Raw genomic sequence first — 27,564 nt, forward strand, 5'->3', positions numbered from 1 at the left:
TTCCCTTCCATAATTCTTTGGACAACTTTAATGAGATTCACCCAGTAAGAGAAATAACTGATCAGGACCAGTTTAATGCTTCAATTTTGCATTGAACCCTCCTGAGATCCTATAAAGCCTTTCTCTTCTCAAAAAAACTCACATAAAGCATCATTCAGTAATGTTTACATTTGACATAACATGTTTAACATCTACATATCAAACTTTGAAATATTTTCCTTCAGTGACTATAGCTCACAGTCTGCTCGGAGCAAAGCTATAAATTTAGATGTAGTGAAACAGCAAAAGAGAAATAGAAATAGTGCTGATAAAAGATATATTAGCAGTGGGAGAAGTTTTGAAATAGATAAACAACAAAAATAGAGATGAATGTCCAATATCTACTTTTTCTAAGCAGTGAATAACTTAAGCCTGCCAACAACAGATGACATGAGGTCAGGGCAGTTAGTCACTCTCTTTCAACACTTAATGCTTTCCCAGCAGCAGACAAGCTGGGGGAATCTGATAATTGAACATGCAACAGAGAAGAAACTACCCTGTGCTGATCTCATCCTGAACTACTGACCAAAAACCGTCATTAAACCTGATCACAGGCATCTCCTTTTCACAGATGAAAGTCATAGTGTGGATTAATAAAGACCAACAGAAATGAGAGATGTCAGGGTAAAAATGCAAGAGCCAAAAAAACGCCTCAAAACGCTTTTTCCACCAATCAGCAGTATTTTCTTGGAGGACTGTTCTGGATGGTGGAAAAAGTCAGGTGGGTCCAGAACACATTACTTCAGTTTTGCATGCACTCGTGGAGCGATGTGCCAACAAAGGAATTTTCTCCCTCAGCCTCTGTGACCTAAAAACTACTGCTATATGTCCAAACAAGTTAAAAGAGAAAGAAATTGTGGACACAGATCATTCTAGCTATCACATTGATCTTTCTGAAACTTGCTTTAACAAGCCATCCAAGCTAACCAAATGCCTACTGGATCCAGCAGGCATCTGTCTGAATCTGAACTCTTCTCGCTGCTGATTTCTACCCTTTCTGAATAATTCAACCAAAAAAGAAAATTGTTAATTGACTCACTCTTTGATCATTCTGAACTACTCACCCTCGTGTCGCTCCAAACCCGTAAGACATTTGTTGTTGACATTGTTGATGAAATCCGAGAGCTTTCAGACTCTCCATAGACAGCAAAGCAACTACCACATTCAAGGCCCAGAAAGGTAGTAAGGACATTGTTAAAATAGTCCACGTGACATCAGTGGTTCAACCTTAATTTTATGAAGCTACGAGAATACTTTTTGAGTAAAATTACTTAATTCAACAATTTCTTATTTTCCATGTCAGTCTTCGACACACATTCATCAACACAAACCCTTTTAGCCCTTTAAATCATTATCCACATATAAAATAATCAACATCAAGACTTGTGGTGTTTTATGGTGTATTTTTGTTAGTTCTGGAGTTTCACAGCTCCTGGTCCCCATTCACTATATTGAAAAGTGCAATATGGAAACATAATCAAAAATGAAATTATACTGGTTTGGAGTATAATTATATAATTATAATGTTCATCTAGAATCAAATGTATTTTGTAAGAACTTGCTTAGTTGTAACTGATGCTCTACAAAATATGTTTTGAAACCAGTGCTTTACAAAAGTTTTTTTTTTAATCGAAGATCATTAGTGTCTTTCGAGCAACCACTCTGAAACAGTCACTACCGCCAACCTGTTTTGAAGGTTGCAATTTGTGTTTATGGAGAAAATTTCCCTCTGAAACCACTGGCTGCTCTTTCTCTCCAGATCATCCATGGTGCTCTCTGACTCATTAGTATGTATACAGTAAAAATAAAAAGGTCAGGATTAAATACAGTCACACACAGCGAGCCAATGACCTACTTCTATACTTTCCACTGTGAGTTTCCAACAACTGCTCCAATGATGCAGAGCAAAGTAAGGGAGAAATAATGAGGGAAAGGTAGCCACAGAGTTACTGTAACAGAGTCACATTCAATCTGAAACCAGAAGTTTTTTCCAAATCTACATGAGTCCCTGTCAAAAGAGAACAGAAAAACAATACACGTAAAAGTTTAACCCGATTTCATCCAAAATATCAGTTACCAGGGTTATTAGAGTGGTTTCTAAAGAACAGACGTTTGAACAGACTCATCCCATAAGACCTGGGATTTCGTATCTTATTAGTGTCAGGAGACATTCACCCAGTCCCAGACAGGTTATTATTCATCCACCTGCCAATACAGCGTGGAAAAGCTCTTAGCATTGACTTCCACCGTTTCCAGATCCAGCATGCTCTACTTAGAGCCATGTTCGTGGTGTCCATGGCATGTTAGCATACTCCAATGCTACACAAATGGAAAACTGCGGGAATTACAACTCTAAAGCTTGGAGGTCCATTCTTCTTATGACTCAACATGAAACAGCACATCTCCAAGGAGACTCTATCCATACAAACACACATTTCCAGCAAAGGTCTCGACATTAATCCTCATTTGAGGTCTGGGTGTTTAGAATCAAACACTGTGATTTTGAAAGGTCAAACCTCAAGTGCGATTCAACTCATCCTCTACCTCGAGTTTAGAGTTTATGCACTGTTTATATCAATTATTTGACATGTAGTCAAATGCCAGAATGCCAGATCTAACTAAGTTCAGCTGAATTCAGCATTCTGAATTCAACGTTATGACATTCTATCTTTGGCAGAACACCAACAAAAGAATGTTTTTGCCCATTCAGTAGAAGTCAACAGGGGTCCAAAACAACATTGGTCCCCATTGACTTGTGTTGTATTTTTTGGTGTTCTGTTAAAGAAAGAATTCCGTACAGGTTTAGAATGGCATGAGGGAGACTAGACATCTTGACTGAATTTAGAATTTTGGGTGAAGTATCTCTTTAAATTGTCTTAACTGGCAAAAGTAATTTGGTCATCAGAAAAGTAAGAAGATCAAGCTGGCTGACCAGCATATTTTTGGTCCACCAGCTACAAACCAGCAACAAATCAGTACTAACTACCATAAACCAGTCTTAAGAACAAGATTCTGCAACTCTGTACTCTACGATGCCATTTATAAAATTTATAATCTATATATCACACTACAATATTTCAGAATTATTATATTCTTCTAAACCAGTCTTCATCCTGAGAAACATCTTTAAAATAACTTCTCTGCTTTCTTAATTTAAAAACAAACTTATTTTGAATTTAACAAATCCTATTTTGAATTCATACACATATAAACACAAGCAGAGACATAAAGCAAGCAAAGTGTAATAAAGATTTTATAATGGCTTGCATATGAAACAGGCCACCCAGCATGCTTTGGGAGCCAGATCCAGAAGTTGGATCCAGAAAGAGAGTTTAGGTTTCTAAAGAGTGTGTTTGTGTGCATTATTAAGCTATAATCACTGTGTAAACCAGCACAAACACACAAACGCACCATGCAGATTGGTCACACACATGAGTGCTTGCATGTGATCAGTCTATGCAGGCATGCGTGATTGCATGTGTGTTCACCTCGACTCTGTTGGCGGTTGACTATTCCCCCTAGTGTCCATCTCCGGTCGAGCCTCTTCAGATGAGCCTTACGTCTCTTAGTAACTGACAGTGATGAATGAGGACAGCAGAAAGAGAACAGAGACATGACAAACTCAACATAAACAACTCAAGAGGAACACTGGTATTAGTGTAATGAAGGCATTATTACATGAAAGAAAAGAGTTTTGTGATTGGTTAGGAGGGTTCTTGGCTTGCACAATGATGGCAAAGCAAAGGAGGACTTGGATTATTACATGTGTTATTAGATTTTGGTGGCGCACTTTATACTGTGGGATGGTAAAGTCTGAAAATTGATGGTGGCTTTACCATTCATCAATTCCAAAGATTCAAAACTAAAGAAAAGACGAACTAAAGATGGTCTAGTTCAAATAAAGTTCAGCTTAAAAAAAAACTGCAGCTACATCCAGAAATGAAGCCGTTGTGGCCATATGGGAAGGTAAATTACTCCTCAGGGATCAATAAATTGTGTGCATGTGTAAGGATGTATCGATCCATCTTAGACAAAGATAGTAGCGAAAGCTTTATCTCCGGCCTGACCACTCCTAATCTTGTCTTTCAGTGGCATAAATTTCAAGACATGGCAAAAATGTGGTTGGCTAAAACAGGAAACTCAACCCAGGAAATGCTGATGGCAGCAGATGATTGAAGTCTGGACAGTAGAGGAGAACATTTATAATTATACGGTTCTTTATGTGTGTTTCATTGCAGTGAGATAACAAATGGGTGTTTCTTCAAATTCGGTCCATTTATGTTCCAGGAGTTGATTTTTACTGAAGTTGACTTGAAATGAAAATTCACCATATTTATTTTGCAAATATATGTTATGGATTTTATGGTGAATGATTCATCCATGTATACTTTTCTTTTTTTATTTTATTTGATTTCATTTATTTATTTGAACATTGTAATGTTTAATCAAAATTTCAATCTTCCAAGTTAGAAAATGACAAATCTCTCTATCTGGTGACGTATGCCAGACATCTCCAATCCAAATTTAATTTGCTTAAACCCTGTCCCTCCACAAACAGTGCGAAAATCTTTTATTACAAAATGTTTGAAATCATTTCAACCACATAATGCTAATAAATACAATATGTAACTTAAAATGTTGTAGAAATGACACTGTGGCCTGGATTTTCATTAAACAAATAAATACTTTTGGGGGAAAACTATTAACAAATAAACTATTTAATAAAAACTCACATAAATAGATTTCTGTCTAAATGTTTTCAAAAGTCCACAGGGCCAAAAGTTCTTATAGTCGAGGCAACCCCCAGATTCAATGTGGCGTTCAGTTTGACATGCTATGAAATAAAACCAATGTACTAGTGCAACCTTTTAGAGAAGTTATTTAGATTTATTAGGTTCAAAGAAATAATAGCAACACTTTCATGAAGGAATGAGAGAGCCTTCTTTCTTTCCTTCATTTCTCCTTCTGCAATCGAAGATGTCTCTAGTCCCAAAGCCCTCACTCCTTCTCATAAACAAGTGGAAGTTGCTCAAGGAAAATTTGGGATACAGATTTTATTGGTGGGTATTGATTGTTCAATGAATGTGAAACAAATCACTGGTTTTGGTCAAGATTTTTTGGGGTATAAGAATGTTTGTGCGGATGTTCAAAAGGAAAGTATGAGCGAGAGTATAATTAGTGTGTCCTACCTTCTCCAGATCTAGATGTTCCCAAGTCCAGATCATCTCTGGTGCCGCTCTGAGAGTCCAGGTACGTGGCAGGAACCCAGCCTTGTTCTTCCACTGTGCTGACAAACCACCAGCCTACAGACACAACAGAAGAAAAATAACATGAAATATATATATATATTTTTTTTTTTACCTAATACAGTGTCAAATACTGAGCTCACATATGATGAAATGACCCTGTTTTAACCACCCGGACAGAAAGACTATATTTACAGAATAAAAATGAAGCCTCCATGCTTTGTAAACAAACACTAATACACAAACATTTGGTTTTCACTAATCTGATGGGAGGCAATGTTTTGGCTCCAGTCATGCTCACAAACACACTCATTCTGGTCTTATTTAGTTTCAGGCGATGCGTTTATTAATTCTGTGCACCTACTGTGTAACATTTGGGATCAATTAGACCTGACACTATCATAAATTTCAAAGTGGGTGTACATGGTTTTATTTGTATGCGCAGTCAAACACGAGGAAGGTTGGATGTGTCTGACATGTTCTTAGCAGCTAACACGATGACATGTTTTATGAGCTAATATGCGTGTGCTTGTGTGTTTTGGGCCAAAATAACCTCATCGATTAAATTGATGTCTTTCGGTTCCTCCTTCATGTGTCTGAATAAGTGCTGAATTTGTCAAATGTAGTGTCAGCATTATGATTTGTTTCTGAAATGTGGATTGTAATGTTTTTTTCACATTTCCACTATAACTCAAAGTTGCTTCTGAGCAGCTTTAAAAACAAAGCAGCAAAAAAGATGGACATGAGTGATATACCAAGAGAGACCCATACAGCCTTCATGGAAAGGTTATTTGGGTTATGGAATTAAAATCATATATCCGGCACACTTGCATAAAAATGTAAAGCCAACATAAGGGAACGCCAATGGATGAAAATTCAAAACGGTTCTCCAGCTGAAAAACAGATCCTTCTGAACGAGCCTGTTGCCAAGGTAACAGAGTATCACTGGCAAGCTCTTCATAAGAGTGTGATGTCATCGGTCAGCAATAATTTGGCTCTGACATCATAATAACACAGAAGCAAGGTGTGAAGTGATTAACACCAAATGTTCTAAACTCCCACTTGGGCCAGTAATGACGTCAGAATACTGTAAACTCTAGAATACACCCACATCAAACATGTGTAAAAATACTTGCATAAATATATTGCAATATGTACAAGACCCTTCAAGACCAAGGCCCCATATCCAGTTCATCAGCTGAAACGACAATTTACTGCATCTTTCCTTTCAAACCATACTTTGTACAGTGGCTTTGTAACCGTTTACAGTCATGGAATTCTTGTATATCCTTTGCAATGGTGAAGATGCCGCACCGACCTGTGGTGGACATAATCATCATCTTCAGTGTGTTGGAAATAGACTGTGGTCTTGTCTGTGACCATAAACCAAGATCTTTATCCAGACCAAAACTCAAGTTGAGACCCAGACCCAGAACATGTTTATGTGGTCTCAAGACCACAGGATAAATACTTCAACTTTGGGATAGCCTATCATAATACTAAAAACAAAACTACATCCAAATGCGGTGTAGGAGACTTTTTTACTCATTTATCCAGAAAACTGGACTCAAATCTCAATTGAAAGGCAAAAATAATCTAGTCTAGTACTTTTTTCTTTTTTGACAGAAATTACTACATTTATTCAATAAGGACGCATTAAATTAATCAAAAGTGAGAGACATTTACAAGATTTCCAGTTCAAATAAATATTCTATTCAACAAATAATCTTTTCAGTTTTACTGTTTCCACAAAATATTAAGCAGAACTGTTTCTAGTTCTTTGCCATTATAGGAATAAATTATATTTCAAAATATATTCAAAGAGAAAAGTTACTTTAAACTGTAATAGTATTTCACAATATTTCAGTTTTTACTGTATTTTTGATAAAACAAATACAGCCTTGGTGAACATAAGAGACTCCTTTAGAAAACATTTTTTTAAAAACCTCATAGACCCCTAACTTTTGGACTGTAATATACATTTTAAACCCCAAAGAAACACTCTCATTTTTAAAACTGAATGCTGATGCCAATAGTTGGAAGTCATACAGAGAGACGAAAAACAAACACAGAGATCAGAAAACTAGTGCTAGATCTAAGTCAGTGTGCCAACAGATCAGAACAGTGCTTACATACAGAAATCATAAGATTCATTTGAGCCAAATAGACCACACTGACATCTATACCACCCTGACACAGCAAATCTCTCTCTCACACACACACACACACACACACGAGTAGTATGAATTTGCTAATGAATTTGTAAGAGAGCTGAGAGCAGGTTGTGGCCACCTTGCCTGACTGACCCTCTTTGAATGAGATACTGTCTCCCTGTTTGTGCACACCAGGAACAGTCTACGGCAAGCACAGAGGGTCAATTCAAACAAAATGCAAAATGGCAAGGGCTGCATGCAGTTTAGCCATCACAAAGATGCTTTTGATTGGATTCTGCTTGTGTTTGTTTATCTATTGCGTATATGCTATAGGTCGGTTTCATCAGTCTTATGTCTAGCCTGATGTAGCATCCACACCATTAGGTGTCAGTATACGTTTAAGATGGCATTAAAAAAAAAAACTTTTCAAATACTGGACCTCCAATCAAGAAATAATGAATATGAACAGTCAGAAGAACTGACTCTATTCCTCTGATCTGAGTTCAACTGGGAGCTCAGATTGATACTATGTGTTATGCCTGCCAGTTTTCAAAGTCAAACTCTTGCTTAACAGAGAAGAAACTAATTCTTTCACCAAAACAAAAGAAACGCAGAGCGCAAGACAGACAGCAGGAATGCTTCTGTGATGCTGAAACGATGTACTCCTCTGAATTCCTCTGTGGTTCAGGACGTTACGATCATATCACACAAAAACAGACAACAGAAGCCGATCTGCTGAGATACAGGTGGACTTGCTCTTCAAAGCAAAAGTTCTAGGCTTTTCTTAGAAAGATGGTGTTGGTGCAAAACAGACTAATAAATCTTAGACTGCGTATCTGCTTCTGAGAAATGTTTCTTCTGAAAGCTGCATGTGTGTGCCATGAACTTAGTTCTGATACACATGGTAGTGGGTCATGTGAGATTTTGTTTATGTACATGGTTAGATAAGATTTGGTTGTAATATTAAAATACTTTCTCCTGTTCTAGTTTAATGTGCAAACACTTGCATTATCAAAACTATTATTGTGCAATTCAAAATTTAATCTACTGGCTCAACCAATGAGACGATGTTGTGTACATTCACAATCAAATAGAAAAAAGAATGCACTAAAGATATAAAAAAAGAAAAAAAATGAATGATAAAAGACTGTACGAACATACTAACCTGAAAACGAAGGCTTGATTATGATGTCATAATTCCCACAAGATTGTTGGGCCATAAATGCCAACAATCCCAAAATTAATGGGTTTCCGATATTTAACCCCAATATACAAATTCATTACAAAATGTGAAAATACATTAAACTGAAAAGAATGAGAGGAAAGTAAAGGCAAGAACTGAGAGCGGCACGAAAAAGACAAAGACAAAAGAGAGAGAACAGATGTTTGGCCTGAACTTCAAAGCTGAAATTTTCACCAAACATTCCCTCCATCCAAACCAGGAAGAAGGAGAAAAAAAAACACCAGACAAGCAAAAATACATGAGCCTTTCACTTTCTTATTTTGGAGCTGAAGTAGCAAACAAAAATGAAAACATGAAGAAAAAAAAAAAAAATGTATGAAAACATTCCTATATTACTGTATTTACTGTATTACTATGTAAGTGAATGTTGTTGTAGATGAGTACACAGAGAGAGAGAGTGAGAGTGAGAGAGAGAAAGAGAGAGAGAGAGAGAGGGAGAGAATGAGCTTAAAATAGGTCCAGAAGTGAAAGGGGGAGAAAAAAAAGATGAAAAAAATTCAAATGGAACATGTTGCTTTTATTAAGTTCACACTCTGGCCTGCAATCATTCTTGACAGAAGAGAGAGAGAAAGAAAGAAATCACTTATTCACTTTGAACTACAGCAGCCAAACACTGCCTCTAAAAAATATTTTTATTTTAATATTATTGACTTTACAAAATGATTAGCTTTACAATTACTTTATGAAATAATTTTTAAGAAAATAGTATTTATATTCTGAAAGGACACATTAAATTGACCAAAACAGCACAGACATCTGTAATGTTATGAAAGATTTCAATTATTTTTTTTTTGAATGTTGTCTTTTTGAGGCTTTTAAATACACTTATTGAATTCTACTTTGCCATCACAGGAATAAATGACATTTTAAAATATATTAAGAGAACAGTTATTTTAAATTGCAATAATATTTCACGTAATCGTAATATTTATTTGATCAATATTTAAAATGAATGCAGGCTTTTTTCAAAAGCATTACAAAAAATCTTACTGAACCTAAACTTTTGAACAGTAGTGTAGAGTGTTGGAATCAATCACTGCTATTATGATTAGGAACAGCAGTAGACAGCAACACAAAAAAAAAAAAAGGTTTTAGAGCAGAGCATTTATCTTTCACTAAAATTACAATGCTTTTATTTGACATACACATTTGGAATGCCAAATTTAATCACTGTCCAACTCATTTTTACCACAGTATTATCTATCAATTTAGCTGCCTACAATAAAAAAAAGTCATATGTCTGATTCCTAATCTAACAGAGCTGAGGCTGAAATCACTGGAAGGATATTTCATCTGACGTTTTCTAAAATCCAGGCCAGTGGAGAGTCTGGCCTACATTCGGTCACACTCAAGATATTTCCTGAAAAGCTGGAGCATCAGGTTTTGGGCTTAAGACCAAAATGGGTTTTGTGTAATCTGATAAAGCCGAGGCGGAGGGGGCTCTCTTTGGTCTGAACTTCAAAGGCTGATGATGTCGGTCGCTCATGCACACTGATCTGAGATCACTGTTGTGGTTTTTATTTCAAGAGCTCCAGTGGCTGAGATTTGTTCAGGAACAGCTGGTCTTAGATCAGCATAAACATGTTATTTCTTCCCTAGACTTGTTTTCCTGGACCGGTTCATAGAACAGAGAGCGATGTTTTTGAGGAAACTGGTAAGTACGGTTCAGAAAAGTAATCAGTGAAAGAACGATGGAGATCTTGAGGAACAAACAATATCAAAAACACACACATGACAAAAATAACTGAAAAGAAAAATAAAAGTGCAACATTTGAATATGAGTGCATACAGGTTTGAAAATGTTACAAGGAGGAGGAACTGATAACAGAATTTTCAGTTTTGTTTATGTAAACATGAAAAATACAATTAATTAACTAAACACTCCAACAAAGTTTTGAACCCCATTGACTTTCATTATATGGAAAAACTTCTTTTGTGTTACGCAGAAGACAAGAGGAAGAAGAATACATGTTAAAGGGTGAGCAAATTACCATTTATTTTTTGGATGAACTATTCTTTTAAGGTTGGATACTGATATAATAAATAAATAATAACTAAATATATTGATCAGTCCATTTTCAAAATGTTTAATGCTATTTCAGCTCTGTGGCCTTCTTACTATTAAGACTATTATCTCAATGAACGTCATCAATTAAACAATAGAGACCCCTGAGAGGTGTAGCACCAGGTTTATAAAGATCCTTTCAGACAGCCTCAGAGCTACATGTCAGTTTGAACCCTTTTGTCCAGGTTCAGCGTGGCTCTCCATGGACCGGATCTCCAATGGGAGCGAGGCCAAGACAAACTAGTCTACCCGAGACCGTGAGCAGCTCTCTATTGATTCTGTTTCAGTAAGCGGGGGTTACCGGCTGAATGAATGGACCCAGGGGAGAGAGAGGCAAGAGGATGGGAGGGAACCTCACAATATTGATGGCACAGAGCAATTTTCATAGTAGAGCATTGTTCAGGAAGCACAGCAGCCTTGGGAAAAACCAAAAGAGCTAAAAATTTAAACGCTCAAATACTGACTGGAACAAGGAATGTTTCTTTAGAATAATCACTAATACTTACTAAATGTTATTAATGTTTTTGAGGAAACTGAGATATTATTTAACTGATTCTTTGATGATTAGAAAGTTCTCAAGAGCAGAACTTCTGTCACATTATAAATGATTTTACGGTCACGTTTAAAAAAAAAACATCTTACCGACCACAAAACTTTTTAACAGTGATTCATTAATAAAAATTTGGTGACCATATCAGAACTATTGGAACTATCGAAACTAGCATCAAAACTAGTATCAAAACATCTAACATTGCAACTAGATAGATAAATATCAGAAAATATCAGGACATTTTTCCATTTAAAGAGAATACTATTTCAGTGCAAGGCTTTATTAACCAACTTTACATTGTACATTACAATGTTTTGAGGCCTGATTTCATTTGCAATATTTTTATAGGAGTAAAAATTCAAGATGGGAGCATCGTTTTTTAAGTTGACTATTCACATAAGCTTCAAAAATGAACCATTAAAGTACTGTAAAAATAGAAAATACAGCTACATTCCATGTCTTCTAAAACCATACAATAGCTTTGTCTGAAAAACATACCAAAATGTAAGCAGCTATTTACTGGCAACAAACTTGCCATGTCAAAAATGTGATGTGCCAGGTTTAACATCAGTGGTATTAAACGCCACTGACATACAATACAACCTATTTATTTGGAGAATTTGTTAAAAAGCATCCTTGTTCCATGGAGTAATAGCATAAAATAATGACAAAAACAGCATGCTGACCTATAAACTCTTGATTGCTTTGACTGTTATCTATATTACAGACATTCAACGAAAGCTTCAATCAACAGTGCATTCTGTTGGTATTAGTTTGAAATGCGTGACACTGTAACCACTCTGTAAGACTCTGAGGCCCTGCAGGATCCATTAGCCTATTATGGAACTAAGGACAAGGGGGATTTTTCCTTCGTTCCCTCTCCATGACCTAGAGGGAAGCCAGAGCAGCCTGGCTTCTGCCAATCGCTTCTTATAAACGCAATTTCAGCCACATTAAAAAGTTAAGGTTTGAATGATAGTCAAGGGTAATAAATAAGCTGCCTCTGACAGATATACCAGGGTAGTCATTTAATACTATAGTACAAAAATATGGAAGCCTGCTGAAGAGATTGGATTTTGGAGGATGGGCTTCTAGTGCTGAGATATCAAGCTGTTGCAGCTCTTCTTCAATTTCAATAAGTGCTTTGAACATTTGAGGAATTCAGGAGTCAACGGAGGACAGACAGTTCACTCCAGGAATTGGTCTAGGCTGCTTTAGGTTGATTTAGAGGAATAGTTCACTCAAGAATAACAATTCTGTCATCATTTAAATAACAGCTCAAACATGTATGACTGACTTTCTTCATGTTTGAGCTACTCCTTCAAACGATTCTGTTTAGATTTCATTTTTTCTCCCATTCAGACAGTCTCTTCTGTTTCTCAAGCTCATTAATCCTGTAGCCCTGTGTGGTTCATCTCTTCCCAACCCAAGTGAAGTTGTCAAGCTTTTGCCTGCACTGTAAAACAGCTGGAGTTTAACTAGGACTGAGGAAGCCAAGTGTTTCTTACTCAAGGACAACCACAAGAATCAACTGAGCAAGAATCTTAGGCCTGGATGTCTCTGAATATTCTGTTGTCCAATTGAGAAAATCAACAAGTATAATTCATCGTGCCTGAAAATCTGTACTCTGCTTAAACAAATAAACTAGTGATCTACAGTAAAAAGAAAGGCCAGTCACACCATGAACTTTAATGATAACTATAAGTTAAAAATAATAGTGGAATCCCTTTCAGAATTACCTTTTTTTCCAGCTGATGAACAGTGTTGGGGAAAGTTACTTTTAATAGTAATGCTTTATGATATTGCATTACTCCAAAACAGGAAGTAATTGCATTAGTTACTTTTTATGGAAATTAATGCATTATGTTACTTTTTGTCACCTGGGCTGGGCTTGCTTATTTGTTTTTTTTAATAACAAAAAACCCAAAAGTTAGATTAAAATTTTTTGATTTTTAAAGGCTCTTTCACACCAAAAGTGAAATTAATAGGCCTCGAACTAAAGGAAGTGCCTCAGCCTCAGTCCCAACACAATCCCAATCCCAAGTGTCACTGAATAAATGGGAAAAGAAAGTAACTTGCATTACATATTTGAAAAGTAACTGATATTTCATCGTAAATTTAAAAGTAGGGATGCATCGATCCGATATTCTGATGAGTATCTGTATCGGCTCCGATACTGGCATTTTCTGCCGGATCGGGTATCGGACAGACGAGACCGATCCAAATTTGATATTGTGCGTATACTATTCTATGTTATTGTTGAGACCCACGAAAGGCACAAAAACATTATAAAGCACCATAGAGTTTTCATGCACTATATTTTTTATATAATGTTCTGAAGCTGTTCCATGAGGTACAGATGAATATTTAAGTCTTTAAATTCAAGTTCACATAAACTCACATAAAATTTTATACACTACGCATCAATATCTCTTACCTTTGTACTTTGAACTTTTCTATGTGGACTGTGAGGGCTACGCAGCCTGCACACTGTGACTCCGTGCTGCTTCAAGCTCGTCATTCTGCGCTCACAGGATGCGCATAAGCGCTTTGTGCCGCTCTGGATTGGAGCCTTTCGTATTATAATACTTTTCAGCGCAATGAAAGATTATTAATAGTCTTTCTTGTTCTGTCCTATCCATCATATGTTGCTGCCTTCATTACTGTGCTATACATTTAAAATAAATGTCTTTTAATTTTAGAGCATATATTTATATATAAATGTATTTACTTGTTTTTCATGAATGTATTTTACAACAATACAAAGAGCAACGTGTAACATTTGACCAGATTTAGACCTACACTTATTCACTTTTATTTGTAAATAAAAAAATATTATTCTGCACCCGTGATTTTTCTAGAGTATCTTTTGCTGCTGAATTATCCACTAACCTAGTTTATAATAGTATTTTTGTCATAGATTATGATTATATATTTTTTCATTTGTTATTTTTCATTAATTGAAGTTGTCTATATGTAGTAGATTGTGTTTAACACAAAAGAGTGACGATCAGGTCAACACAGAGAAGTAAAGAAATTCTACATTGATTTTAAAAAATTGCACTGGTATCCGATTGGATCGGCAGATACTGAGAATTTTCGGGATCGGATCGGTTCTGAAAAAATGGTATCTTTGCAACCCTATTTAAAAGTATTGAGTTACTTTACTAGTTACTTGAAAAAAGTAATCGGATTACATAACTCAAGTTACTTGTAATGTAATGTGATACCCCCAGCATGAATAATAAAAAACACTGAGAGTCAGTGGTGGTGGGGATTATAGTATTGTTCTAGTTTTCCTTTTTTTCAACTTTTGGCATGATTACTCTATGATGGTCATAATGTATTTTAGCTCTATTCATCCAATGGAAAAGCAAGATTCCTGTAGATATTCTGAAAAATTGGCCTATATGTTGTCATTGCATAATAAAAATTGTACAAAGAAGAAAAAAAAGAACAAAAAAAAGAAAACACTTTTCTGAATTTGCAGCATGAGAACACCCAAGGTCAATTGAACAGGCAGCAAACAAACTTCAAAATGAAGCGTATCACAGAGAACACCCATGAGACAGAGTCTAGACTAGTTTTGACAAAGCATTATGCTTGAAATCAGAAGGTCAAGCTCTCTTTGAGTTTGTCTTACTCAATGATGTTACTAAGTTCAAATGGGTTTACTGGGTCTTTGCTCATCTTGATAACTCCCGACAACTCCTCCTAATCCTCCCCACCCTCTTCCGTATGATTTAAAGGAAAAGATAAAATGATTACTTGCAACAGTAAGAGGCTAGTTTTTAAGAGCCTGGTTTTTATCATTACTTGCTCTCTAACGCTATGCTCAAATGTTTGGCAATCATGTCTACAGACATAGTTCATAACATTGGAAGAGTCAATGTTCAACCTCTACTGTACAAGGCTACGAGATAAATTGAACAGTTTGCACTAAGTTTGAACATTTACAGCATTAGCAAGGACATTAATCTGGGAAAAAAGAAACCAAAGGGATAAAAACAACACTCAAGGCTTTCTTTCGACACTTTCCATTGTTGTTGTCAATGTCTACATTCTACATGAACTCTAATCCTGATCCATTAGCACACGTTTCAACCCACAAACTTCTCATGCCTATCTCATGGACATTCCAGATCAATCTGGCCTCCATCCCAGAGATCTATAGGGGGTTCAAGCCGACCAACCGCCAAGAAAACTGGCCATATGACACCTCCAGGTGGAGCCAAGAAAGAGACTGTAGATTTACAGGGAGAGGGGGATGTCAGAAGAGGAAACCAGGGGATCTTAAGGACAAAGACCGAAGGAGGGGTTATACATCAAAGAGGAAGAAAGTATCAGAAAAGACGAGGTAGCTAAAAACAGACCCGCTTGACATTTTGCATCTGAAAGCATTCATGTGTGGAGGCAACTCTACATGTTTGTGGTTTGTGTATAGACAAGCTTTCGCCAATAAAAAGCACGTGGTAAGCCAATTAGCTGCAGTGTGTGTGAGGGACTCACCGCTTTCGCTCTTCTCGATTACATCCACCGTCTCTCCAGCCTTCAGGCTGATCTCGGAGTTCTCCTGCCGCTCGTAGTTGGCCACCACCACGTACTGCTCCAGCACCATGGGCTCACTGCTGTCCAGTCCTGCCGGCGAAGGGAAGAAACAGGCTGTCAGCCACCGTCCCGCCATCCCTGCACTTCCCCCGCCAACCCTGCCCTGCCAGCGACCTCCGGCTTGACCCCTGTACACCGCCATCCGCACTCCGCAGCCTAGCGCAAATCAAACTCCTGCTGACTGTGCATGCTCCGCAATGACGGGCCATTTAGACAAACCTTCGCCCTGGCTGGACGCACATTTGAATGGGGGGAAAAGACAATTACAAAAAAGCAAGGCAAGGTAGACTTCCTTCAGGGACTCGAGAGCTCGACAGGGTCTTGGTGATGCTGGGTCTCCATAATATAGTGAAGTTTTTTGGGAAGAAACAGGGAGGATTGTAAGGAAGGGAAAAAGAGGCTGGGAGAGAGCTGTTTATGGTAGGGGACGTGACTCGCGAGTGGAAGGATAGAAAGTTTTTCTTCAACAGACGAGCAAGAACAGGCCTCCCTCCCTCTCTCCCGCCCGCCTTCCCTCACTCCCTCCCTCCCAATTCTCTCTCTCTCTCTCTCTCTCTCTCTCTCCGTCCCACTTCCCATCTGGCTGAAACGGGGAGAGAGAAAAAGCCAATCAGGGTAGACTGCTCTCCAAGCCTTAAATAGAAACATATGAGTGGGCAGAGTAAAGAGAGAGAAGCTGTGTTTATGTGAAACGCAAAAAGTAAGCATTTCAACTGGGGCTAAGCCACGCTCTCTTTATGTATCCCTCTCTCTTTCTTTTTGTATTTCCTCTGACAGTCTCTTTAACCTGTTCCTCTTCATCATTCAGCCAAAAAAAAACATTCTGTAATTTATTTATTTACTTACTTTATTCTCTAAAGCTCATGGTAGAATTTCCATAATTGTAGTATATAAATTACTCCTACATACATTAAATTGATCAAAAAGTGATTGATAAGTTGATGTTTACATTGTTGCAAAAAGATCTATTTCAAGTAAATTCTGTCCTTTTGATCATTCTAGTCATCAAAGAATCTTATAAAAATATGGAAAATATGTATCATGGTTTCCACAAAAGTATTAAGCAACTGTTTTCAACATTGATGGGAATGTTTCTTGAGCAACAAATCAGCATATTACAATTTTTGATTTCTGAAGAATCGTGGGACACTGAAGATTGCTGCTGAATATTTAGCTTTGCCATCACAGGAATAAATCACATTTTTATATATTAAATTAGAAAATAGTTATTTTAAATCGTAATATCATCTCTCAATATATATTTTTTTTTACTCTTTTTTTATTCTTTTTACTCTTTTTTTGATTAAATAAATGCAGATTTGGTGAGAATAAAAGCCTAATTTGCACTGACCAATGACAATAGTCACTGGATTACAGTACATTGCTTCTCAGACATTACACACACAAAAAAAAAAAGATGATTCAACATGTTCAATCAGCAAAAACAAGCAACAACACAACACCAATAGACCACGGCATGGATTCGACAAAACCGGACAAACAGTCTTTTGCTGTTTGTCTGCGTCTGTCAGTGTCTTAAGAGACTTCTTTCAAATAAATTACAAAAATCTAACGGACTCCAGACTTTTCAGTTTTTGTAGTGTATTTTTCATTGAATATCCTGTTTAACTCAGAAATATATCATATTACGGCAATAAAATAGACTGAACATGTGGTTTAATGTTGTTTATCAACTAAAATATTCAAAGTATAACACATCAAACGTTTCTGGCTTATGCATTCCAAGACTTTCTGCATATTGTTGCTTAAACTTCAAATGCTGTATTTGTACTTCTGAGAACTATATTTGTAGTTTCGTAATATGTGCTTGAGCTTCAAACATTGTGTGGTTGCTTTCTCTCTGTTTTTCTCATGGTGTGGTCTTCTGGAAACTAGAAGCTTTTAATAGGATATGTTTCAAATGTTCTTACAGAAACATGAAATATATCATATTTTTTACATTTGCTGTACCTCATTGCAAGCACACATAAACACTTACTATGGTTAACATGTCTTTTTTGGACACAAACCCTGGTAAATCCATGGATTATGTGCCCAACACATGTAAATACCATATAAATATAGTTTGATATTGGCATTTGGTGTTTGATGTACCATAAAGCTTGCTCATTCATTAAGCAATTAATTAATATGCCTATTATTGAGCCAAAAAAAGACTTTTTGTACCAACCAAATCTAACATAAAATTAGGTCTTGTATTCAGTCAACGTCAAGCTGTCATGTGTTGCTAGCGCAATGTGTTTTAACACTATGAGCTTTTAAATCAGGATTACTGGGAATCCTTTGAGTGCAGATGCTCAGTGCTGTGAGAAGCGAGAGAGCAGTAGTTCTGTATCTTGTCACTATCACCCTCGGCATGGAACAAACTAATTAGCGAGGCCTTACACTTCATGGCGCCATGTCATGCTAACATGAAAACATACTGTATTGCCCAACTGAATGCTTTCAGCTGTGCTGAAGCGAACTGTGAAATATATTTCTGATATTTTATCACAGTTTGTGCCAATTGCAGAAATATTTCACTTCAATCTGACAGTCACCACAACACCACAAAGAACACAGTGCTCATTCTAAACTTTCCATTATTATCTGTTTACTGTTATCTTACCCCTGTGGAAAAATCCATCATAACCCAGTAGCTGTGGTTTCCTTCTGGTCTAAACTGGATATTAGCTAGACCACGATGGTTATTAGCTTGTAGTCAGTCTTGGACTAGCAATAAACAAGCTATATTAGTTGGAACATGGAAGGTCGACTAGCTAAAGACCAGCTAGGACCAAGGTTATTATAGTTTTGAATTTTTAAATTTGTTTTATTTTAATATCGTTTTCAAATTTGCTAAGAAATTCCGTTTAGTTTTTATTAGTTTCATTAATATTTTTGTTAGTTTTAGTTTAGTTTGTATTTTGTGAACACATTTTTATTTCGTTTTTAGTTTCCGTTTCAGTTTAGGCCAAAGAAAGACTTAGCATAATTTAAAACGTTTAGCGACAAAATTAACTCAAGCTGAGATTGATTGATGGTAAAAGTATACAAATATACACCAAAGGAAGTAAGCCGTTTTACTACATAAATCATAAAAAGATGCGCTTAATGTCATATCTAATGGTGTGTTGAGATATTTAATATGACAATAAATGTAGCCTAATTTGGTTATATGTCTTTTTTTTCTTATTTAACCATAATCATGATATTGTAACTGTCTTGTCTTGCACACTTTTCTGTGAACAGCCGCGCATAAATCATAACTGGGACTAATGAAATTCAATAATAACAATCGTAGGCCTATTTAAAGGCTCACATTTGAATATGTTATTTTCTTTATTTATGAAGAATTATAAGCGTGTGTATGATGTGATTTAGCCTATGCATATTTATTTGTTCGAAAGTTTGGCAGTGATCACAAGATGCTAGGGCAAGTTTTGTATTGTTTACAGAAAGGTGCGTTCTCATCTTTTTTTTTTCTGTTAATTATCATATTGCGTGTATGTTTTTCTTCAAAGCACCAACTTGCCTAATGTTGGTTTGATTGCTTGTGTTACATAAATAAATAAATAAGTTTGCCTTCCTGATGTTGTAGTCCAGTTCGGGTCGCGACTCTCTGTCTTTATGTCAAACGGTTCTGGTCTGGTAGGCTATACAGAAATAAATTAGTGCTGCTGTCGGATAACGGGTCGGGTGTTCTGTAAGTACTGCTGGTGCACGTTTATCAAACAGGACCCGTGCAGGACTCTGCTTTAAACCGCTTTGCGTCAGAGATGCGCCATCTACAGGTATTTCCCTAAACCGCCACACAGCTCATATATTTTTCAGCCAAGAGGTGAGAACGTAATGATTACGAAAACTATTATTTATTTTTGTTAATTATTATTTTATTTCAGTTAGTTTTTCAATAACTGTTGTTAGTTTCGTTTCGTTTTAGTTTTTCAAATATTTTGACATTTTTATTTTATTTCGGTTTACGAAATAGTTTTTTCATCAATCGTTTTCGGCTTAGTTTTAGTAATCGTTTACGAAAATAACCTTGGCTGGGACAAGTTAGAAACCACCTTTCTTGAGGTGGATTATGAAATGTTTTTAGAAAGCATGTACACAAGCAAATGCTGAGTTATATAATCAGTATGCTTTATTTTGCAGTAAATTGAACAATTATGTAGGGTGTGTGCGACGATCATGGTGAAAACACACTCCACATGGGCTATAGTTCTGTGAGCGTCAGCATTTATTTCCGAAAACAGTGCGCATTCTTTTCTGAAATGTTTATTTGCAGGCCGTCGTCCGCAAGACTTCCCAGGAGAGCACTGAGGAGAGACCACAAGCTCTCATGCCATGTTTTACATCCTCTGTTTTCACACTGCATGTCTTTCTCTTCGCTGCTGGCCTTACAACACCTAAATATTTCATCTTCCAGCATAAACTTTATAAGCCACATGTAAACCTGCCGGCCTATGAGTTCTCGCTCTTAAAAAAGAGTTTTACATGCTTATGTAAATGTCTTAGGAGAATATTTTATGCCACTTTAGCCAGTTAAATTCCCATAGTCAAGCACAACACTTGCAGCCTATTGCATGGACTTGTCCTAAATTAGTCAAAGTCAATTAGTAAATTAGTCATATTTACCATTATTAATGTCAAATGTTAAATTCTGGATTGCCTACATCAGACTCACAGGGGAAGTCGTGACCTAATGGTTAGAGAGTCGGACTCGTAATCCAAAGGTTGCGGATTCGAGTCTCAGGCAAGCAGGGATTGTAGGTGGGGGGAGTGAATGTCCAGCGCTCTCTCCACCCTCAATACCACGACTGAGGTGCCCTTGAGCAAGGCACCGAACCCCCAACTGCTCCCCGGGTGCTGCAGCATAAATGGCTGCCCACTGCTCCGGGTGTATGTTCACGGTGTGTGTGTGTTCACTGCTGTGTGTGTGCACGTTGGATGGGTTAAATGCAGCGCACGAATTCCGAGTATGGGTCACCATACTTGGCCATATGTCACATCACTTTCACAGTTATATCGCGATTAAAGCCGTATATTATGTTGCATTTCCTAATGGAGTTACCAGCCAAATTGTGATTCATGTCTTTGCAAAAGTTAATTTAGACTCACAATTGGCACTTGTTAATTTTGGACCCTGGGAAAGAGGTGTTTTAGGAACCGTTCTTGTAAAAACTAGAAAATTACCACATTGAAGACTTGCAAAAGGAAAAGTGACAGACAGCGCATGCACACATATAAAGCATATCTACCTGAGGCCTCAGACTTGGTTGGACTGTCCTGAAGGCCATACATCCAAACTGAGGGCAGCGGAAAAGAGAGGAGAGGAAAAAAGGAGTATAAATGTTAGTCAGAACAGAGTGGAAAAAGACACAACAGCCAGCATTGCATGTTTTCATCAAAGCAGCAAAATCAAGCCAAAAGTAACAATTTATACGCACTGCAGTACAGCTCACTTCCTTCAAATCTGTGACTTGTGCACAGGCCATTAGCATTGGCTTTCAAATTAGTGTTATTCCTGTAAAGTTTACTAAAGATAGCAAATAAAAATATAAGAAATTATATGCATTATAGAAAACAAAGCCCATTTTAGGACCATAAAATAATTTTGAGATGTGAATTTATATATTTTTTTATTTTATATATCTTGAAAAATCTTAAAATAGGATAAAAATACGTGACATCCTAATAGTGATAATAGTGCACTAAATTGTATTTATACTGTTTTTAATTAAATACATATATATTGACAGCATGATGTTGACAATATTTCAAATGTATTATGTTTGCAAATGATGCTAGTTATTTTCTACTGTTGACATGGTATTTATTTTTTAAGTAATTTTCTTTTTTCATTTTTTGGGACACTTGCTTTTTACAATACAGTTGAACTGTGGTTTGTTTATAGGTTTTCATTTCAAGCAATTTGTGCTTTGATTTCAGGTGTTCAAAATATTCAACAAATAACCAGAAATAGTTTGTCTCTTTAATTATTTTAAAATCACAAAGATAAGAAATGCATTCTTTCATTAGAAAAAATATCCTACCTTTAACAGCTTATTTACAGTACAAACCTTTAATGAACTATGAGGGCAAAAATAATACATACATACATACATACATACATAAAATGAAATAATCGTTACATTAATACAGATTTTGTAGCAAATAAACAAATGATAAGCTCATCACTGTAACACAGCAATCAATATCATGCTGTCAATAATTAGTTTTTTTAATTAAAAACAGTATAAATAAATTTTAGTGCATAGAATTGATGTCACTTAAATATTTTTTTTTTTTTTTTTTTTTTTTTTTTAGAAACAGGCTTCATTGACTTTTTTCAGGCTTTTTTTTATATCCTGCTGCATAACACATGGATTTCCCAACTACCCCATACCAGATAAATGGCAAATAGTTCAGTGAACAATTTAAGAGTTATTAAGCAAGGCGCCATCTGGTTACAATACCCATAAAGCATCACATGGTTGGTTGGTGTGTGTGCGTGTGTCTGCTCTGACAAATCTATTGCTTGGAAAGCAAGTATGTCTGAGTTTAAGGGTGTGAGGTCACAGCAGAGTTTCCTAATATCTTCTCTGTTATCACACACACACACCAATCTCCATCAGGAAATTAAATGTCACACGTCACTATCGGTAAAAATATGAGAAGGCACCGGGGAGACGTCTCGGCTGACAGGAACAATTACTTTGTTTCTATAACTTATTTCTTTTCACCGCTTCAATGGACTCCGCACAAAGGCACGCATGCCACCGAAAAAATGAGGTGTAATATAACCTCTGTAAACAATGAACACACTCAGCACCGGCAGAATTCAAGATGTAGATACTCACTATGATGCATTTTTACCCCACAGGACTAACCTCGCCCAATATCCCTCCACCCTTCCGTTCCATTCAACACCTCCGACTCCTAATCCATTCATTCCTGACATTTCTTCCCTCCTACTTTCTATGTGATTGTGAGCTGAACGTTAAAACAACAAATAAAAATGTAAAATTTGATCCATGCCGTAGTTAGCCTTTCATACTCCTATTAGGGATTGTTTCCCACCCAAACCCTGATCTGAACGCTGGAGATTTTACCGGCAAATTGGTGAATCACTGGTCATGTACATTACCATGCCAATCCCTCCGAGATTTGTCATGACAATAATAAATAAATATACATTTCTACAGCATTTGTTGAACAGTGACTCATTTTAGTACTTGGTCTGAACAGCAACCTGTCATGTCTGAACAGTCAAATGCAAACAGATGGTACAAAAATACTTAAGTATGTTTGTATTATTACTCAAACAACAAAAAGATTATTCATGCTCAGATCACTCATGCTCTTTCTTTCTGACTGTTCACTTCAAAAATTACTTGAAGTACACTGCCCTCCAAAAGTTTGGAAACGACTTTGACTTTGAATTGGCAATCAATTGTTGAAGCTACAGTATTAAGGTGTGCTGACCCAAAAATCTTTTAAAATTCTGGGCCAAGTTTTAACCAGTAACCAGGCATCACAGCTGGCAAAGGAGCATGTCTGACTTTGACATGTATATATTGCCATTAATATGTTTTATTGCTGGTCTTCAATGATAATGTCAAGTTACTTTAATGTATTTGCACCAAAAAATGATAAGGATTTATGCTGATATCGTCCAAAACCACACTTTGTTTCCAAACTTTTGGAGGGCAGTGTACAGGTAGAACATATGCCTACTACAATTGTAATTTTTTAATACTTGTATTAACCTTAATAACTAAATATAATAGTTGTTTTAGATGCTATTGAATATAGCTTTGGTGTTGAAATTGGCATATCATGAAATGTTTTTGTTGTGTCAAAACACACCTGCACTTTCCAGCTCAGGGTTGATCTTGAGGTCAGCTGTACTTCCCTACAAAACTTTAAAGGGGTTTGAATTAAACTGACTCGAGGGCCTTAGAGGTCAAATCATTTACAAATGCTCCACACAGATCCATCCCTTTAGCGAAGCTCTTCACATCTGACAGATATTAACTTTCCACCTCTCTGACACTTCTTTCACACAGAAACGCTGAAACACTCACTGTTATGAACATATACTCAATCTCTCACCCTCCCACCCATGATAAATAGACACACACGGCATCGCTCACACACACAGACTCACACACATTAATGATTAAGCTCAGGTCAGCGGTGTTAGAACGGAGCGAAACGTCTGTTTTGGTTTCTCTCACTGTAATTTACGACTCTTTCCTGACCCCAAAGAGTCGACCTCCCTCCATTACAGGAAACGTATATGTCTTTCTTTCTTTTGTGTGGAAGGAATTGTGTTTCACACATGCTATAGTATTACCATAAACATATCTGAAGAAAAACACAACACTTATTTATTATCGACACCCTTAGGACTTGTTAATTATGTACTCTTTGATCTGTTTGGTTTTAGACTGCTCTTGGGCATGAGGCATCCCTAGCACACTGAAGATATTTTGGTCGCTATGAAAAAGACAGTTATGTTGATTTGAATATTATGAACTGATCCAGCTGTTGGCCATGAAAGCTCAGCATCTAGACTGCAAAAATCAAGAAAACATCAACAAATGAAAATCAAACCTTATGCTGACTGTGTTTTGGCGGAGAGGTCACATGAGACAGAAACACATGCTAAGCTACATGCATCTATTTTTGTATCTATGTGGTACTTTTAAAATAATATTATGTCCCAGGGGTTGAAACAAATATCTTTAAAACTTAAAAGTCTGAAATTAAAAGTCAATTATTTCCATCATTATTTTTCCTTTTATGTTAATTGTTTTAGCCTGGTTAGTGACCCGGACCAGTATTATTTTAGAACTATTTATTGTAGTTTTTATTCCTATTCTGAATTAGCTTTCATTTTTATTTTCATCAGCGTTATAGAAATATTTATGCAAAAATGAAACAATGCTTATTCTGACCTGTACTTATTAAAATATATAAAAGAAAAAGTGATCGTACTAAATTTTACTATGTTTTAAATGATTAAATACTTCTTGGTGACAAATGCCAAAAACCTAGAGATTTGACGAATAGGAGCAAAGAGTGGTAAATATTTAATATTATAATGAATTCGTTTTTTTTTGGGGGGGGGGGGGGGCACACTGTGATCCTTTTAATGTCATCTAATGATTCTTGTTCAAAATATGTCTGTATAGTATGTATATTTCTGTACAAATTAATATTACACAATGACATTTTTATCTAAATCATGGAAAAAATGTGTCTTTTTTTTGCACATAAAAAATAAATAAATAAACATGACAGTATTAACATAAGCTGTATTAAACTTTTCTTGTTTTGGTGCTTCAATGCCCCTTTTCATATTTGACTAGCATATTAATAGCTTTTCTATTATTTTTAAGTTTACACAGCAATAAGACAGTTATTTTTACAATAATTACATTCATCAACTTCATCAAGTAGCCAAACATGCTCAAAACTAATTGGAACTAAGCATCCTGTCATTTTCTAGTAGCTAACATCTCTAATCAGTCAAACTGCATTCATTAAACGTCATTAAAAAGCACTTTTTAACCATAAAACCACACTGACCTATTTAAGCCCATTCCTTTCAACGGAACAGACAAACATACACCACAGATATATACAGCCATTCCTCTCAAACTAAAACTATCCCTCCTCCCCTGAAACTCCCATCTATTCTGCACGCCTCTCTCTCTCTCTCTCTCTCTCCGTATGGCCCCTCCACTCCTCCACAGAGCCCTGAGTCTTGTGTAAACAAGATTAGCTAGTCCGACGTCACACTGAACCCACTCTGCCATGTCTGACTGACCCCATTCCAGCAGAACCCCACAATCCCCCCTCCGTTTTTCCCCTCTCCACATCTGACTCTCACATGGGGAGCAGAATCAGGAGAACTGCAAGTAAAGCATGTCCTTTCCTCACCAGGGAAGTAGGGCTTATACAGGAAGACATCTGAACAATCTGAGAGGAAAACATCCAGGTGCATTTTTGGTCTAGTGGTTAAAGCTCAGGACCCCAAAGGTTGCAAGTTCAAATACACCGAGGTATGATCTGTAAAAAGTCTTTAAGATACTTAACCGCAGGTTAACCTCGAGGGGGATTGGATTAACAAATTATAAGATGCTTCGGACAAAAGATGCAGCTAAATGATGAATTCACAGAAAAAGAATAGCTTCCATTGTATTTCCACGCTACCATTCAAAAGTTTTGATATTTTGATATGAAAAGTTACCGTTCAAAGATGTATGAAATTTATCAAAATTGTACACTGTAAAAAGTGATAAGTTGACTTAACTTAAAAAATTATTAGGAAAACCGTTGCCTTAAAATTATCAAGAAAATAATAATTAAAAAAAATAAGTTAAGTCAACTTATCACTTTTTACAGTGAGCCAAACAGTTGCTAGTAGCCGTTGATTTCCGTATGGAAAAATATACTATGGAAGTCAATGGCTATCAGCACCATTCTTCAAAATATATTTTTTTTGTGTTGAACAGAAGAAAGAAAATCATACAGGTTTGGAACAACTTGAGAGAAATTGTAATTTTTGGGTAATCCACCACTTTAACCTGTTATCATCAATGCCTTAATTAATGCGTGTTCAAAGAAATCTAACTCTGTCGATTTTTTTGTATGATGATCACCATTTAAATTGCTATTTATTAACAATGGATTTAAAAAACGTTTGAAACAACATTAAACTCTTGGTCAAAATGACTCAAAATGATGGTGCAGGTCACATAAATTCCCCCTATTGTGAGCTGTGAAGAACAGATCAGACGGTTTTGGTGCACTTTACCTAATCCTTAGGCTCTGAACTTCTGAACAGGTGGTTTATGTCTTCAGGCTGACATAAGAGCAGTTCTGAGAGGAGAGAACCAGGCAAAACTGATCCCTATTTGGGGCTTAAGTGTCTCAAACCCATCTGCTTGTCAAGATGGTCTCCCTGAGGAAACGTGACTAACAAGCCAAACTTAGGGTCTTAAGGGTCTTAGAGTTATGCAATTCTTGCTTGCTGTATTACAACAACCTTCAGTATTGACAAGGTAAGCAAAACTACTGAAAAGCATCATCAACAAAAAATACCATTGACATTTTACAAAAAAAAAAAAAAAGCAATGAGAAGCATAATTGACTTCTTACAAAAAAAGTGTCAATAAAATCCTACAAAAAAACAAAAGCATAATGTGAAGCATCTAAAATCCAATGAAAAGCAAAAAGCATCAACAAAAAGTTCAAGTATTTACAAAAATCTATTAAAATTGACGATCATCAAAATTCTACTGAAAAGTACAAACAAAATCTTTAAAAAAGTATAACTGAAAACCTGTTAAAAGTGAAAAGCATAAGCCAAAAACATCAACAATCCAAAAAAATTATATATATATATATATATATATATATATATATATATATATATATATATTCTAAAAACACCAATGTAAACCATCACTGAAGTCCAATATGAAGAATTAAAGCATCAGCAGAATCCCAAGCATCAAGTTTTTAGTAAAGTTTAATGAAGACAAAATAACTGACTTAATGGGTCTGTTATGGGCAGATTGTTCACTAATCACCCAAAATTAACCGAAATTCCATGCAAAGAATGGCTGAAGCTAGCAATA

The 27,564-nt window shown here is 36.2% G+C and overlaps 1 protein-coding gene across 4 annotated transcripts in view; it reads right to left on the minus strand.

Annotated features, from left to right (window-relative positions):
- LOC306873155 (SH3 and PX domain-containing protein 2A-like) overlaps positions 1-27,564 on the minus strand; it is a 101,385-nt gene that overhangs the window by 6,372 nt on the left and 67,449 nt on the right. For 2 of the 4 annotated variants that reach the window (XM_079422236.1, XM_079422235.1), the window contains exons 7-9: positions 15,806-15,934; positions 5,229-5,342; positions 3,528-3,611 (exon numbers count right to left, since the gene is read on the minus strand). In XM_079422236.1, coding sequence (XP_079278362.1) covers positions 3,528-3,611; positions 5,229-5,342; positions 15,806-15,934 — 327 coding nt within the window. The remainder of the gene's footprint in view (positions 1-3,527; positions 3,612-5,228; positions 5,343-15,805; positions 15,935-27,564) is intronic. The other 2 variants (XM_079422238.1, XM_079422237.1) reach the window with 1 other exon arrangement.

This window comes from Barbus barbus (assembly GCF_936440315.1).
Source record: "Barbus barbus genome assembly, chromosome: 7".
NCBI lineage: Eukaryota > Metazoa > Chordata > Actinopteri > Cypriniformes > Cyprinidae > Barbus > Barbus barbus.